General features: G+C 33.8%; 1 protein-coding gene across 5 annotated transcripts; it reads right to left on the minus strand.

Annotated features, from left to right (window-relative positions):
* Window positions 1–4,289: 4,289 nt before the first annotated feature.
* On the minus strand, window positions 4,290–12,686 carry LOC146937540 (calcineurin B-like protein 3). 5 transcript variants are annotated; one of them, XM_085751803.1, is made up of 10 exons: window positions 12,095–12,686; window positions 11,771–11,895; window positions 7,931–9,000; window positions 6,928–6,975; window positions 6,683–6,843; window positions 6,347–6,429; window positions 6,048–6,107; window positions 5,046–5,122; window positions 4,785–4,834; window positions 4,290–4,603 (listed from the first exon to the last, which is right to left on the minus strand). In XM_085751803.1, exons 5-10 carry the CDS (start codon window positions 6,804–6,806, stop codon window positions 4,323–4,325), a joined length of 675 nt encoding a protein of 224 aa, XP_085607929.1. In that variant the 5' UTR covers window positions 6,807–6,843; window positions 6,928–6,975; window positions 7,931–9,000; window positions 11,771–11,895; window positions 12,095–12,686; the 3' UTR covers window positions 4,290–4,322. The 5 variants fall into 5 exon arrangements, with proteins under 5 accessions (XP_085607929.1, XP_085607928.1, XP_085607927.1 ...); XM_085751802.1 differs by having other exon boundaries at window positions 7,931–9,003; XM_085751801.1 differs by having other exon boundaries at window positions 11,771–11,898.
* Window positions 12,687–16,554: the final 3,868 nt, after the last annotated feature.

Consider the following 16,554-nt stretch of genomic DNA (forward strand, 5'->3'; position numbering starts at 1 on the left):
TCATTCAAATAATTTCATTTTGTCGAATACAAAACCAAATAGGTTCACATATCATGTTTCGTATCAAGGGAGATCGAGGGACAAGTTCAACCTTTATCAAACTTCTAACCACATAGGCTAAAATCTCATTTTCGCGACAAAGTCATTCCAATACTTTCATTTTTCCGAATATAAAACCAAATAGGTTCACATATCATGTTTCGTATCAAGGGAGATCGAGGGACAAGTTCAACCTTTATCAAACTTCTAACCATATAGGCTAAAATCTCATTTTTGCGACAAAGTTATTCCAATACTTTCATTTTTCCGAATATAAAACCAAATAGGTTCACATATCATGTTTCGCATCAAGGGACATCGAGGGACAAGTTCACTGTTTATCAAACTTCTAACCACATAGGCTAACATTTCATTTTCGCGACAAGGGTCATTTCAATACTTTCATTTTACCGAATTTCAAACCAAATAGGTTCACATATCATGTTTCGCATCAAGGGACATCGAGGGACATGTTCAACCTTTGTATTTAACAAACATGCAACAATATAAGCTAAAATCTCGTTTTCGCGATAAGGGTCAACTCATTACTTTCTATTTACCAAATTTAAACCGAAAATGGTTCAAATATTATGTTACGCAATAAAGGACATCGAGGGACAAATTCAACATTAATATTTATCAAACTTTTAACCATATAGGCTAAAATCTCGTTTTTGGGACAATGGTCATTCAAATAATTTCATTTTGTCGAATACAAAACCAAATAGGTTCACATATCATGTTTAGTATCAAGGGAGATCGAGGGACAAGTTCAACCTTTATCAAACTTCTAACCATATAGGCTAAAATCTCATTTTCGCGACAAAGTCATTCCAATACTTTCATTTTTCCGAATATAAAACCAAATAGGTTCACATATCATGTTTCGTATCAAGGGAGATCGAGGGACAAGTTCAACCTTTATCAAACTTCTAACCATATAGGCTAAAATCTCATTCTTGCGACAAAGTTATCCCAATACTTTCATTTTTCCGAATATAAAACCAAATAGGTTCACATATCATGTTTCGCATCAAGGGACATCGAGGGACAAGTTCACTGTTTATCAAACTTCTAACCACATAGGCTAACATTTCATTTTCGCGACAAGAGTCATTTCAATACTTTCATTTTACCGAATTTCAAACCAAATAGGTTCACATATCATGCTTTGCATCAAGGGACATCGAGGGACATGTTCAACCTTCGTATTTAACAAACATGCAATAATATAAGCTAAAATCTCGTTTTCGCGATAAGGGTCATCTCATTACTTTCTATTTACCAAATTTAAAACGAAATTGGTTCAAATATTATGTTACGCAATAAAGGACATCGACGGACAAATTCAACATTAATATTTATCAAACTTTTAACCATATAGGCTAAAATCTCATTTTTGGGACAATGCTCATTCAAATAATTTCATTTTGCCGAATACAAATCCAAATAGATTCACATATCATGTTTCGTATCAAAGGAGATCGAGGGACAAGTTCAACCTTTATCAAACTTCTAACCATATAAGGCTAAAATCTCGTTTTCGCGACAAAATGATTCCAATACTTTCATTTTTCCGAATATAAAACCAAATAAGTTCACATATCATGTTTCGCATCAAGGGACATCGAGGGACAAGTTCAGTGTTTATCAAACTTCTAACCACATAGGCTAACATTTCATTTTCGCGACAAGGTTCATTTCAATACTTTCATTTTACCGAATTTCAAACCAAATAGGTTCACATATCATGTTTCACATCAACGGACATCGAGGGACATGTTCAACCTTCATATTTAACAAACATGCAACAATATAAGCTAAAATCTCGTTTTCGCGATAAGGGTCATCTCATTACTTTCTATTTACCAAATTTAAAACGAAATTGGTTCAAATATTATGTTACGCAATAAAGGACATCGAGGGACAAATTCAACATTAATATTTCTCAAACTTTTAACCATATAGGCTAAAATCTCTTTTTTGGGACAATGGTCATTCAAATAATTTCATTTTGTCGAATACAAAACCAAATAGGTTCACATATCATGTTTCGTATCAAGGGAGATCGAGGGACAAGTTCAACCTTTATCAAACTTCTAACCATATAGGCTAAAATCTCATTTTCGCGACAAAGTCATTCCAATACTTTCATTTTTCCGAATATAAAACCAAATAGGTTCACATATCATGTTTCGTATCAAGGGAGATCGAGGGACAAGTTCAACCTTTATCAAACTTCTAACCATATAGGCTAAAATCTCATTTTTGCGACAAAGTTATTCCAATACTTTCATTTTTCCGAATATAAAACCAAATAGGTTCACATATCATGTTTCGCATCAAGGGACATCGAGGGACAAGTTCACTGTTTATCAAACTTCTAACCACATAGGCTAACATTTCATTTTCGCGACAAGGGTCATTTCAATACTTTCATTTTACCGAATTTCAAACCAAATAGGTTCACATATCATGTTTCGCATCAAGGGACATCGAGGGACATGTTCAACCTTTGTATTTAACAAACATGCAACAATATAAGCTAAAATCTCGTTTTCGCGATAAGGGTCAACTCATTACTTTCTATTTACCAAATTTAAACCGAAATTGGTTCAAATATTATGTTACGCAATAAAGGACATCGAGGGACAAATTCAACATTAATATTTATCAAACTTTTAACCATATAGGCTAAAATCTCATTTTTGGGACAATGCTCATTCAAATAATTTCATTTTGCCGAATACAAAACCAAATAGGTTCACATATCATGTTTCGTATCAAGGGAGATCGAGGGACAAGTTCAACCTTTATCAAACTTCTAACCATATAAGGCTAAAATCTCATTTTTGCGACAAAGTGATTCCAATACTTTCATTTTTCCGAATATAAAACCAAATAGGTTCACATATCATGTTTCGCATCAAGGGACATCGAGGGACAAGTTCACTGTTTATCAAACTTCTAACCACATAGGCTAACATTTCATTTTCGCGACAAGGGTCATTTCAATACTTTCATTTTACCGAATTTCAAACCAAATAGGTTCACATATCATGTTTCACATCAACGGACATCGAGGGACATGTTCAACCTTCATATTTATCAAACTTGTAACCATATAAGCTAAAATCTCGTTTTCGCAACAAGGGTCATTCCAATACTTTCATTTTACCGATTACAAAACCAAATAGGTTCACATATCACGTTTGCATCCAGGGACATCAAGGGACAAGTTCAAACTTCCCATTCATCGAACTTGTAGGCATATATACCAAAATCTCATTTTCGCGACAAGGGTCATTCCAATACTTTCATTTTACCGAATACAAAACCAAATAGGTTCACATATCACGTTTGCATCTAGGGACATCAAGGGACAAGTTCAAACTTCCCATTTATCGAACTTGTAGGCATATAGACCAAAATCTCATTTTCGCGACAAGGGTCATTCCAATACTTTCATTTTACCGAATACAAAACCAAATAGGTTCACATATCACGTTTGCATCTAGGGACATCAAGGGACAAGTTCAAACTTCACATTTATCGAACTTCTAGGCATATAGACCAAAATCTCATTTTCGTGACAAAGGTCATTCCAATACTTTCATTTTACCGAATACAAAACCAAATAGGTTTACATATCATGTTTGCATCCAGGGACATCAAGGTACAAGTTCAAACTTCCCATTTATCAAACTTGTAGGCATATAGACCAAAAACTCATTTTCGCGACAAGGGTCATCTCATTACTTTCAGTTTACCGAATTTAAAACCAAATATTAAAACCAAATATCATGTTTCGCATCAAAGGACATCGAAGGACAAGTTCAACCTTCAAATTCATCAAACTTGTAACCATATAGGCCAAAATCTCTTTTTCGCGACAAAGGTCATTCCAATACTTGGATTTAACCGAATACAAAACCAAATAGGTTCACATCATGTTTTAAATCAAGGGACACGTTCAACCTTCCCATTTATCAAACTTGTAACCATAAAGGATAAAATCGCGTTTTCGCGACAACGGGTCATCCCAATACTTTATATTTGCCGAATTTACAACCAAATAGGTTCAAATATTATGTTACGCATCAAGGGACTTCTAGGGACAAGTTCAAACTTCCAATTTATCAAACATGTAACCATAAAAGCTAAAATCTCATTTTCGCGGCAAATAGAAGACATAAATCAATAAGATAAAAAGAAAAAACAACAAAGTTATAAACCCAAAAGACAATCGATAAAAAATAAAAATAATAAACATACGAAAGAGATTATATTTTGACGACAAAATTCAATATCTCGAAAACTAAATAACAAATGGTAAAAGATGAATAAAGAGATGTTGCAGTGATTAAAGAAATTAAATTTACAAGAGTGACACGACTAACCTTGAGAAGACCATATTGAATGATTGATCCATCAATCAAGAAGCTTCGTATTTCTTCCCATTTGTTGCATTGTCTTCCTACATTGTTTGATCCAGACGATAAATAGGAAAGCCAAGAAAATACTTTGCTGCAGAGGCATCCGTCCCATTTTTTACACATCCTTACTACATCAGTAATTATTAACGACAGATGATGTTCAGATTTCAAAAAATGCAAAAATAATGTATGTATTAAATAGTAACAAGAGAGTCACTAACATTCAAGGACTTCACGTTACATTAGACATATTTCGTTAGTTGAAAAAAAAACACAACGTGTTCACACAGAGGAGAAAATGATGTATACCTGGAGCGCAACACTTGCGCCACATTTTCTTCATGGTCGAAATATAATAACTGTGGAAAGATGATTATTCAACACCATTAAAAAATATCATTTATAAATCTAACATACTAATAATTGCAGGACATTGTATTCCTTTCAGATACAAGGAGTTAAAAACCATAGCAGGAAAGAATTGGAAAGAACAAAAATTCTATACTAAGCAGTCAAAAAGAAAAAAGGGTATAGATGCAAATGGGAAGAGAGGCACATTAGCATTCTTACCTAAAAACTGCAGCAATCATTGTAGCATCCAAACTTGAAAGATCCAAGTCTAACTCTTGACTATCAAATTCAAAGGCCTACAGGCAAGCTGAAATATTTAACCGCTATCAATCGATTTTCGAAACAAGGGTCATTAAGGCACATTCTTATGCTTTCAATTTACCGAATTTAAAACCAACTAGCCTTAAATATCAAGTTTCGTATCAACTGACAAGTTCAACCTTCGTTATCAAATTTCAAAACAAGGGCCATAAAGGCGCATTGTCATACTTCCAAATTACCGAATTTAGAATTAACTATGCTTAAAAATCAAGTTTCACATCAACTGACATAGAGGGACAAGTTCAACCTTCCCATTTATCAAACTTATAATAAAGTTTCCAATTTTCGCGTCAAGGGTCATCAAGTAAGAAGGAATACATGCACATACACATGTTGCAAGGAAGAAGGAATAGCATTTACAATGGTAATATGGTATGGAAAGTGCATTTTTTTTTAAATGTTAAAACAAAAAAGGGTACATGTGGGAAAGCTTGTAATCGAAGGTAAATAATTTAAATGATTTTGATAAAGAATTAAGGTACACTAATTCAATATAAAGTTTCACAGGAGTGAGTGATCATGAAAACAATGAGGTAACCTTCTTGGTGAAACATTAAGAATAACATGTAAGAAGAAGTTATTTTTAAATGTCGTATGATTCCCCTACAAAAAAATTGTCATATGAAGACATAGATGTTAAAAAACTCATTTCAGTTTAACTTTGTGGTAGTAAAAAAACTCATTTCAGTTTAACTTTGTGGTAATAAAAAGAAGACGGTAATCAAAATTTCAGTAGTTTAGAATTAGATGCAGACAAAGTTTATTTTGTATGTCATATTAGGTTGAGATAAGACTTCGTTATTGTTGTATTTGATGGCCTTGGCCTAATCTGATCAGAGAAACAAAATTTCATAGTTCAGAGAAAAGTCAAACAAAGATCAATAGAAAAGATAGAAATACCTGATCGGCAAACAGACTCTCTTTTTTATTTGTCTTGAATAATTCCAATTCAAACTCTTCCTGCAAATGATGCATATTAATAATTAATATTGCAGGAAAAAAGTGAAAACTGAACATATCATGTCATATTTTATAATGTTAGATCCTCTCTGATTGAAGAAATTAATAAAATAGCTTGTCAGAAAATATAATTTATCGGTATAGAATGATTATACATGTTTTTTTGCATTGAAAAGGTTCAATCAAGAAAATTTATTATATCCACAAACCACAAGTTGTCAGTGACGAAGCAGACAAACCTTGTTGATCAGCCCATCATCAATCACTGCACTGCTGATCTTTTTAAAGAGCTCATAAAGAGCTTCAATTTCACTTACACTAACTGCATGCACAAGCAAAACAAATATCTATCATCATCCCTATCTATGTGTATTTATTTCAAATAGTAGTATGAGAGGTAATTGAATCCACAACTAAAAAAAAAGAGCATAATATCATCCACATGCTTTCAAAATCAAAAGGTAATGACATAATATACAAGATATAAGAAGCACATATTCAAATCAGAATTCATTTTTATAAGAACAAAAGTAACAATAACTGCATTATATTCATAAAGTTAGGTCGATGCATACACACCGTCTCCCTCGCAAGAATTTCAGGATCTTCGAGTCCTGTTGTCTGCTTATACAAGTCAATGTCACAACATTGCAATAGAGGAGCAAATAAATGCTTAATTCCCTCTATGCACTGCAACATGATATCTCTTGTACCTCAAAATCAAAATCCTCCATAACTGTTCCAGAAAACAAATCAATTAGATATTCAATTTAGTTAGTTCCTCATAAGGTCATCTTTAGTAGGAAATTAGCAACTAAACCTTTTAACCATTTCCAATTTCAGTTGGCCAACTCCCAAATGCTAAGATCTGCAAAATTCGAAGGCACCATCAACAAAAGAGTCTAGTTGAGTCTTGTTATAGAACTGAAGTAAAATATCAATCACAATCTACTAAAGAAACAAAAAACGTAAAATAATCAAAACGGAAATACAAATGAACAAATGCCATGCTCTAATCAGGATCAGAACTTAACTGCAATTTACTGACTGCATGTTTGAATTCGCAGTTAATTCGACAAAAACTAAACCTTGGAGCTTCGACAAAATCACAGTGCCACTATGATTTTGTCAAACCTACCGTGATTCCAAACATACTACATCAAACTAACAGCACTCAAAACTCAAACAATACAAATTATGTATCGCTTTATTCCCATCAACGATTCCTAAGTTTGACCAAATTCATAACAAAAACTTAATACAACAAACAGACAACCCTACTTAATTACTCCTTGTAGTGAAGTAGTTTAACCAATTAACAAAAAATTCGACGATACCTAATTATTCATATAACCACAACAAACAATTCAATCTCTCTCTAGCACCTAAGATCCATGATCAAACATTCAGCATCACATAGAAAACATCTCAGAATCGCGTTAAAACCATTGAAATATAATCAATTCAATACCCCAATATTCAAAAGATTCAAACTTTGAAAACATTGAAGGTTGTTAGATTCTGAATTCAACCCAATTCACATACCAATCCACATGCACAGAAAATTCATCGATCTATCCAAAACAGACATAAATAAACACGAATAAACAAAAAAGACATGAAATTTAAGCAAAATTCAACAAGTATTCATATAATATCAAGTATTCAAATATTTCTGCTAAAACCGAATTTTCGCGTCAACCTTTACATTTGCTGCAATACTCCAACGTCTCTTCAAAGCCTTTAGCGCCACACAGCAAGTATTCATAAAAAGAGCAGTATAATTTGAAACTTCCATTTGAAAATCAAAAAACGAGAAATACCTGAGGCAAATTAGTTTTGTCGCACTCAGCTGTGAGAACATCCATCTCCACTTCGCCTTGAGAGCTTCCGTCTGTAGTTTCGGTTTTAGCACTGTCCTTTAAAACGGATTCATTATCCAATAAGGCGGATGGTAGCAGTTCAATACGATGTTGGCTGTCATAATATGCTAAGGCTTCTGATTCTTGAGGTTCAATTTCAAAACCTGATGAGGCATTAAACTCCATAGAGATTGCATGTTGCTCATCATTTTTTTCCACATAATGATTCTGAACTTCTCTCTGTGAATCAATATGATTTTTGGGTTCAATACTTGACCTCACTGCTGGTGGTGGTGAGAGTTCCGGAGAAGTTACAGGGACTTGTGGTACTGCAAAATCAGTCCTCATAGATTCTGTCCTATTAAAGCCAGAGTTTGACGGAGCACTGACCTCATGTTTTGATGACTTCATGAGGCTTGTTATCCCAACTTTTTTTCCAAGTATTTACCTTCTTCGGCTCCTCTAATATCACGCCTGAAGCCATGATCCATTGGCACCATTGTAATCCTTGACTTTTCTTTCATACCTTTCATCAGGAACTATCTTGTACTTAAAAATACGAGCTTCATAACTCACATTTTCTAAATAGTACCAATTTTTCTTAGATTTCGGTAGTACTGGATTTATTTGAGAATTTGGAATCTTCCTACTCTCTTGTCCATTTGAAGTTTTCTTTGATGGCTCGCGCAGTTCTAGTAATATTCGGGGTTTCTTCCCATTATTTGATCGTGGACATAGTATTGGGGCCACAACAGAAATAGTTGATTTCAACCTTTGATGTGGTAAGCTCTTTTTATCAGCATAGTCTTCCATTGTTTGATTTGGTAAGTGCCACTCATCAGCATAATGCTCCTCCCTTTGACGAGGCAAGTGCCTGTCATCAGCATACCATGGCAAGTGCCTCTCATCGGCATAGTGTTTCTCCCTTTGACAGGGTAAGTGCCGCTCAACGGCATAATGCTTCTCCCTTTGACAAGGCGAGTGCCTCTCATCGGCATATTGCTTGTACTTGGTGGATCTTGACCATGTGGCTGCTATAGAAATAGATTATACATAAGTGATTATATGGTATAAGCAGCAAATAAGCTATTTATGGAAACAAGGCCTAAGTCTCTCTGAGAGAATTACAACCAAATACAGTCATGTTATATGTTATAGCAATACATTAAAAAACCGTAATTTCAAAATCCTACTTGGATCGGCTGATTTGAGCTTATCTACTGACATGAGTTTTGTAAGTCTTTGGAAAACTTGTAAACACAGCTTATCAAATAAGTACTAACATTGTCCATTAGCAATTTTTAGCTTATTTTCACCAGTTTACCGAAATAGCTTATGAAAACAACTAATAGCTTATATGAAAAATAGTTTAACTTTATTTTATATTTTCCTATAGATATAGCTTATACATAAGCGCTTATCATGATATAAGCAGCAAATAAGCTTTTTATCCAAACAGGGCCTACACCTCTCTATATATGTGAGAGAATTACAACCAAATACGCTCATGTTATAGCATCATCATCACTTAAAAGGAAGAATACAAACAATTTTCAAACACAAATATTCTCATAAACAAAACTCGACACATTACATCATACATATCAGAACTTAAACTATACACTATCTTCATTTTTAAAACAAAACCCTTGTATTATCTCCCTAATTACTGTCGTGCCTATTTCAAAGACAACCAGGTTAGATAAGTATCATTCAATACTAATTAGCATTAACCTTATCGAATTTAGATGAACTAGAATATGAAGCATTTAAAACTTCAGTCAACGCCTACGCAGATCATAAAACCTATTAACCAGGTCAGATTAATTATGGGTCAAGAATCTCAGAAAACCTGTCAACGGATAGGTATGGTGGGGGAAATCATAAAAATGGGAGCACACCCACACAAATTATAAACTCCCCTAGAATTAACTAACAAACAAAGGAAAAGATCTTCAAGGGACCATGCATCTTTGTGTTGAAATACTAGTCAGACACATCTCAGTGTTCAACACCGACATGACACCAACAGATATATATTATGTAATGCCAGTGTCATACCAGTGTATAGTTTAAGTTCTGATATGTATTATGTAATGACATTAGTGTCATTACATATTAGTGTCATTACAAATACATATTAGTGTCATGCCAGTGTTTGTACTTCGTGGGTCTTGACCAGTTGGCTGCTTTAGAAATAGATTATACATAACTGATTATATGGTAAAAGCAGCAAATAAGCTATTTATGGAAACAAGGCCTGAGTCTCTCTGAAAGAATTAGTTATAAGAAAATTTTAGACATGGCACTCAACTACCAACATATAAGAAATTTTAGACATAGCACTCAGCTACCTACAAAGTGTGTATTTTCTGTCACGGAAAAAAGTAACAACACTGATTTAACTTTTACTAAAGTATAGATGTTTAATTGTTGTTAGCAAAAGGTGATCAAATCTAACATCTAAATCACATATTAGCCAGAAGTGATTAAAAGCTTTTGTATTAAGCTGCAAAATTTAGACTACATAACAAAAATAACACCAGTTCAAATTCATTACAGACCAAAGCAATTTTACAAAATCAAGTTTATTCTGAAAAACATTTGCCAAACAGTCACCCAAACATACACAAAGCAGGCCAACTCATTAATCTTTATTTTCTTTCTGTTCAATTTACACACACCATTTTCCCATTTACCCTGCACCTGAAGCAAGCATTGATTGACAGCCATGCAACTTCACTAACTACACCATGGATATTGAGATATAGATAGAAAGAGAACCTCAATGAAAGGAAGATCAGACACAGCACACATTTCTCCTTGGCATTATAAGGATATTTAGGTTGATCTAGTTAAACTTTATATTGAATTACTTAATCTTCTGAACCCTACAAATCTCCCCAATATTGGAGGAGAGTCTCACTTAAGTGAGAATGAAGTTAACCCCCCTCCATCTTCCTATCCCTCCAAAACAATAAACCAAAGAACAAAATTTAAAATAATTCCTTTCATCCCCTCTCTCCCCCATCCTATTCCCCACATATCCCCTAAAAAAATACTATGTAACGATCCATATTTGCTCATTGTGGATGATAACCTCACATTTTGCATAACTCATTACCGAATTATTCTTTAATCAGCCCCAACTTTCAATGATTGTCCCGTCTAAGTAAATGAAAAGCGACAACTATACAGCTAATATGCATTAAGGATCACATCCCAAAAAGCCTAATATTCTATTAGAACTTAGAATGTAGATCCTCGTTACCTAAACAAATTAATATAAATGTAGTCGTGACGGTGTCCTATGTTTTTTTACATTAGCGGTGTTGACCATTCATCATGTTTGCACAATGTAAGACATACCATTATAATGGGCGTACATGTAAAACAACAATAACAAGACGGTATGTTTTGAAATGAAGATATTTGATTGATCCTAAAGTAAGTAGTACCTATGATTAAAAATAGACAAAAAAGTTAAAACAAGAACATTACTAATCATTAATCATTGCGGTATCTTTCATAGACATCTTTGACCATTTTCAAGACGGTATCAGCCCTCTCAGCAATATTAGGCAGTTTATAATTTTGAGCCACGTAAACTCCGGCAAATAAGCTATTTATGGAAACAAGGCCTAAGTCTCTTTAAGAGAATTACTACCAAATACAATCATATCATGTTATATGTTATAACAATACATTAAAATACCCTAATTTCAAAATCAAAATCAACATTAACCTCATGAACCATAACACACGAAATCGAAGTCAAAAACAAAAATCAAAGAAACATACTTGAATTCCAGTAGAATTCCGTGAAAATCCAAGGACTTCATACGCGTCTAGCAGGTGTCACGTCTTTCTTCTCCAACTTCGACCATCCTAAAACGACTTTGTATTTGTGGGTCTTGACCATGTGGCTGCTATAGAAACAGATAATACATAAGTGATTATATGCTATAAGCAGTAAATAAACTAAAACCACACACTATCAAAATCGAAATTAACATTAATCGACGTTAATCAAAATCAAAGTCAAAAACAATTTCAGAAAAACCAATTTCAAAATCAACATTAATCAACATTAATCAAAATCAAAGTCAAAAACGAAAATCAAACCAATTTCCGGTATAATTCCGTGCAACGCCAAGGACTTCATACGGTTCTCGCTAGCACCACCTCACGCTATCTCATTCGCACCTTCTTCCTTCGTGTTTCCGTCGGCAGCACCGTCGTCTTCTCCTGGCCACAAAACCTCGCCTGTGACAGCGCATACTTCTTCTCCACCGCCACCGATTACATGTGCTCGTGACGGCGTCGGCTTCGCTTCGTTCTTCTCCGATTTCAATCGTTTTGAAAACGGCGTCGTTTCTGAACCCCTCCGCTTCCACCACCACCACCACGAAAAAAACTCTCCGCCTTTTCCACCTCACGCTATCTCATTCGAACCACCGTAATCTGCTCCTTACGGTCTCCATGGCCACAAAACCTCGCCCATGACAGCGCATACTCCTTCTCCACCGCCACCGGCGCTTCGTTCTTCTCCGATTTCGACCGTTCGAAAACGACGTCGTAATACAAAACCGTAATTCTAATCGGAATCAAAACCGAAGAAAAAGAGTTGGTTGAAATTCAAGTTGAGAATTTGTGAATGTGAAATCGAAAATGAAGAGAGAGAGAGAGAGAGAGAGAGAAGAGAACGTGAGAGAACAGAAGAAATAACTTGAATTTTGAATTTTTATTTTGTTTTTATGGGTAAAATAAACTATAGTTTACTAGGTTGGTTAATTAGGGAGTTAGTAAGTGGTGTTTGGCCCATGTTATTTTTAACTTTTCTTTCTTCCCTTAAAAGGAGAACTAGGGTCAAATATTCTTTATAAAAAGGTCTTAAAAAAATAAGGACCTTAATTTTATAGAATAAAATAGAACAAAAAAGTAAATTTGAAAAAAGTTAATAACGTCGAATTTCAGCATTTGCTAAATCAATTATTTTCGAGTTAAATAAGGACCTTAAAGTTAAAAGTAGATTTTAAATAAAAAATAAGTTAGGTTAAAGGCTACCTTAGTTACTCCAAGTTACTCAATAAATAAGCTACATCAATTTAATTCATTCTACATAAATGTTTATGAGTATCTCCCTCGTAAATCTATATTCGTAGTTGATTATTCTATTTATTAAATCTATCATAACGCATAATATTGACATTGTTAGGTTGAATATCTTTTGTGGTGTTCCAATTAAAAAAAGTGTTAGCTTATGAAATGGAAAGTTAGCTTTCCGATAATCGAATAGTCCAGTCCGTATAAATGAAAAGTTTTTAAAGAAATATAAACATATTTTACAAGAAGTTAAAATAACTCAAGAGTGGTTTCGACATATATTTAAAACATGGCATTCATATTAAACCAAAGTTAATGTCAGTTGGCAATTGTCGAAAATTAAAGACATCGTCAAATTACAAACGAGAATTCCAAATAAAATGGATATTGTCATGTTACACATCTTCATGATAACCCCAAAACAAAAAAGCAAAATCTAATTTAGTAAAAGCTAAAGGCCTAAATAGGGTGGGCATGATTCGGTTAACCATCAAAACCGAACCGAACCGAACCAAATTGCTGAAATGGTTCGGAAAAACTGAACTGAACCGTTTATAGTTTGGAAGTAACCAAACTGAACCAAAGTTATGGTTCGGTTAACCATTTGCTTACCTATTAACCAAACCGAACTGAACCAAAACAAATATTTTCTTATCCAATGAATAAAACCACTTTTATTAAAAAAAATAACAAATTAAAATTAAAAGCTAATATAGTTTATTTCTTCAAAACAACTTATCTTATTCAAAACAACTTATTACGATCTCTTTTTCAAAAAAACAGCTTTTTTATGCAAAACTTCTTATTTTAAAAAACAACTTATTCAAAACAGCTTATTTTAAAACAACTTATTTTATGCAAAACAACTTATTTTAAAAAACAACTTATTTTTGCGAAACAACTTATTTTAAAAAACAGCTTATTCAAAAAAGCTTATTTTATGAAAAGCAGCTTATTACGATCTCTTTTTAAAAACAGTTTATTCAAAACAGCTTATTTTATGCAAAATAACTTATTTTAAAATACAACTTATTCGAAACAACTTATTTTAAAACACCTTATTTTAATCAGTAAAACGACTTATATGTTTAAATCTAAACAAGTATACTCATATATAAAGTATTGGTTAATTTTTTCCTAGCATTTTTCATGTTTATTATCAGTAAAACTTGCTGGTCCCCGTGGTTGTCAACTTTCTAATGAGTTCACTTAGCCAAAATTGTCACTTGCTATTTCCGGTCAATTTGCATAGGTAGAAGTTTTGGGGATCAAAGCAAATACAAGCTTGTGTGATAAGCTTAGAGTACACTTTGCTCTCAACTTATTTTAAAACATTCACCTTGTAACACCCTATTTCTAATAAGTGGTAAAACGCGCGAATATACAACCATATCCTAGAAATAGATGCTACGTCGCCAAATAAACCACAATTGATACATGCATAACGATCATGTCACATCACATAGCAGCGGAACATATACATATAATTCATAGACATATCTGGATCTCCAATAAAATACATATGTATTCTCCAAACTCCAAATAACAAAATAGCTCAACAATTTCAAAACATAAAGTCAAATAACAACATGCAAAGACTATCCTAGATCAGAGCCCTAATCTAGACACTTGCATGAAAAAGAGGACTCCACTCCTCGGCATCAACAAGCAACAGTAAGCATCCTGCACGCCGTCTACCCATCCATACAGAGAGGTAGGCGGTCCACCACAGACCACTGAGGGTTAGCATTACATCATCATAATCCGTAAAAGATTTAAACAAGAACATTGGAAATGAAAGATATATTCAAGAATACAAAATAACAAATCATACATGTATTCACAGTATTCATGATTCTCATACCATTCAAACCATTCCATACAATCATTCCAAGTTCATATCAACAAGTGTATCATACACGTATCACATATACATAACCCTCCCTCCTAGAACACTAGCATCACATGATCATTATTATCCCCCATCACTTACATTTCAAGCTATCACATTATTATCATAGCATAGCATGCATATTCAACCTCTAATCAAGTCATCAACAAAAGCTCATCATTTATCAACATCAATCAACATTACTCACTTCATTACTCATCTAGCATGCTTATCTCAACAAGTACAATTCGTCATATCGAAGTTATAAGCAAGCCATCATCATTATCAAAGAACATCACCACATCATATATGTATATATACATATACAAATCTCACCTCATCATTATTATTAAAATAACCATCATCAATTGATTCACCAAGTGTATAAGCACAAACAATTAAGACATGCAATTAGAGCATAATACAATTAGTCACAACCATCCACAAAATTCACCAATGTACATATACACCAATCCACACAATCACAACATTCACCAAATTTCACCGATACACAAATTCACCAAGTCATATATTCAATTATGACACAACTCATCAATTATTCAAATGCATGCAATGTTCTAGACTCTTCTCTAGATGCATGTGGTACCAAAACACCTCAAGGTCGTCACCTTCGATGCAACAAAAACATCGTACTCACCTCAATTGGATATAAAATCCGCCACCATCAGTCTTGGATATAAAATCCACCACCATCCGTCATGAATGCATGAACATATGACTCGACTCAATGCATATGTTCACACAAACGATAATCACCTCAACATCACCAATATTTGTATATATGCAATCATCAACAATTCACCTCCACATAACATATATACAATCACCGACAACATTCAAAAATTCCACAACATGTAGTTGTCACATAAATACACCACCAATCATCTTCACATAACATATAATAACTCTCCATAAAGGATTCACAATCAATTGATTCTCAAAAGTCATCTTTAGTCAAATTCGTCTCTCAAAATCACAACATTAAATTAATTGAACATTTGAGTCAAAACCAAGTAAACAAGCTCAATTGCCTATGCCTTGTATTCTCACAATTCACATATTTGTGCAGGAGAGGTTACATAAGCATTTCATCGGCCAAATACGATGAATTCATAAAAATCACAAAGTTCGTCTCATTTTATCACTTTTCACAAAATTTTCCATTTTCAAAGCAAAACAAGTTCAAACTTGATGGAACCAATCACAACCATTTTTAGAAATCATATAAACATTATACAACTCTAATCCCACTTCAATTTCCGAAGAAAACGGGTTTTTGGAAAAATCAACGTTTGGACCGTTTTTACAAAAGTTAGACGATTTTCACGAATTCAAGTCCAAACCAAATCAAATCGTGTTCCAGTAGGATTAAAGGTGTAAACAGAGGTTAATTATGTCCAAAGAAACATTTTACAAGTATCGGATTGGTCCCCAAGTGCTCGAAAACAAGAATCAAAAATTGCTGAACTGAGGCTAGGACGCGAAAGCGTCCTCTGCACGCTTAAGCGTCCCTGTTCCAGTAGCTCCTGGAACAGCACGCTTTTGGCACGCTTCTGGGACGCTGGTG

This window comes from Medicago sativa, chromosome 3 (genome assembly GCF_051527215.1).
Source record: "Medicago sativa cultivar Bolivia chromosome 3, Bolivia_mono, whole genome shotgun sequence".
Taxonomy (NCBI): domain Eukaryota; kingdom Viridiplantae; phylum Streptophyta; class Magnoliopsida; order Fabales; family Fabaceae; genus Medicago; species Medicago sativa.

Bases quoted from the DNA above. Each gene is read 5' to 3' on its own strand.
- LOC146937540 (XM_085751803.1), bottom strand. From the start codon at position 6,806: ATGTTGCAGTGCATAGAGGGAATTAAGCATTTATTTGCTCCTCTATTG. The intron at 6,108-6,346 runs GTTTGTCTGCTT...CATCATTTGCAG, and splicing joins ATGATGGGCTGATCAACAAG to GAAGAGTTTGAATTGGAATT. The intron at 4,835-5,045 runs GTAAGAATGCTA...ATCTTTCCACAG, and splicing joins ATGATTGCTGCAGTTTTTAG to TTATTATATTTCGACCATGA.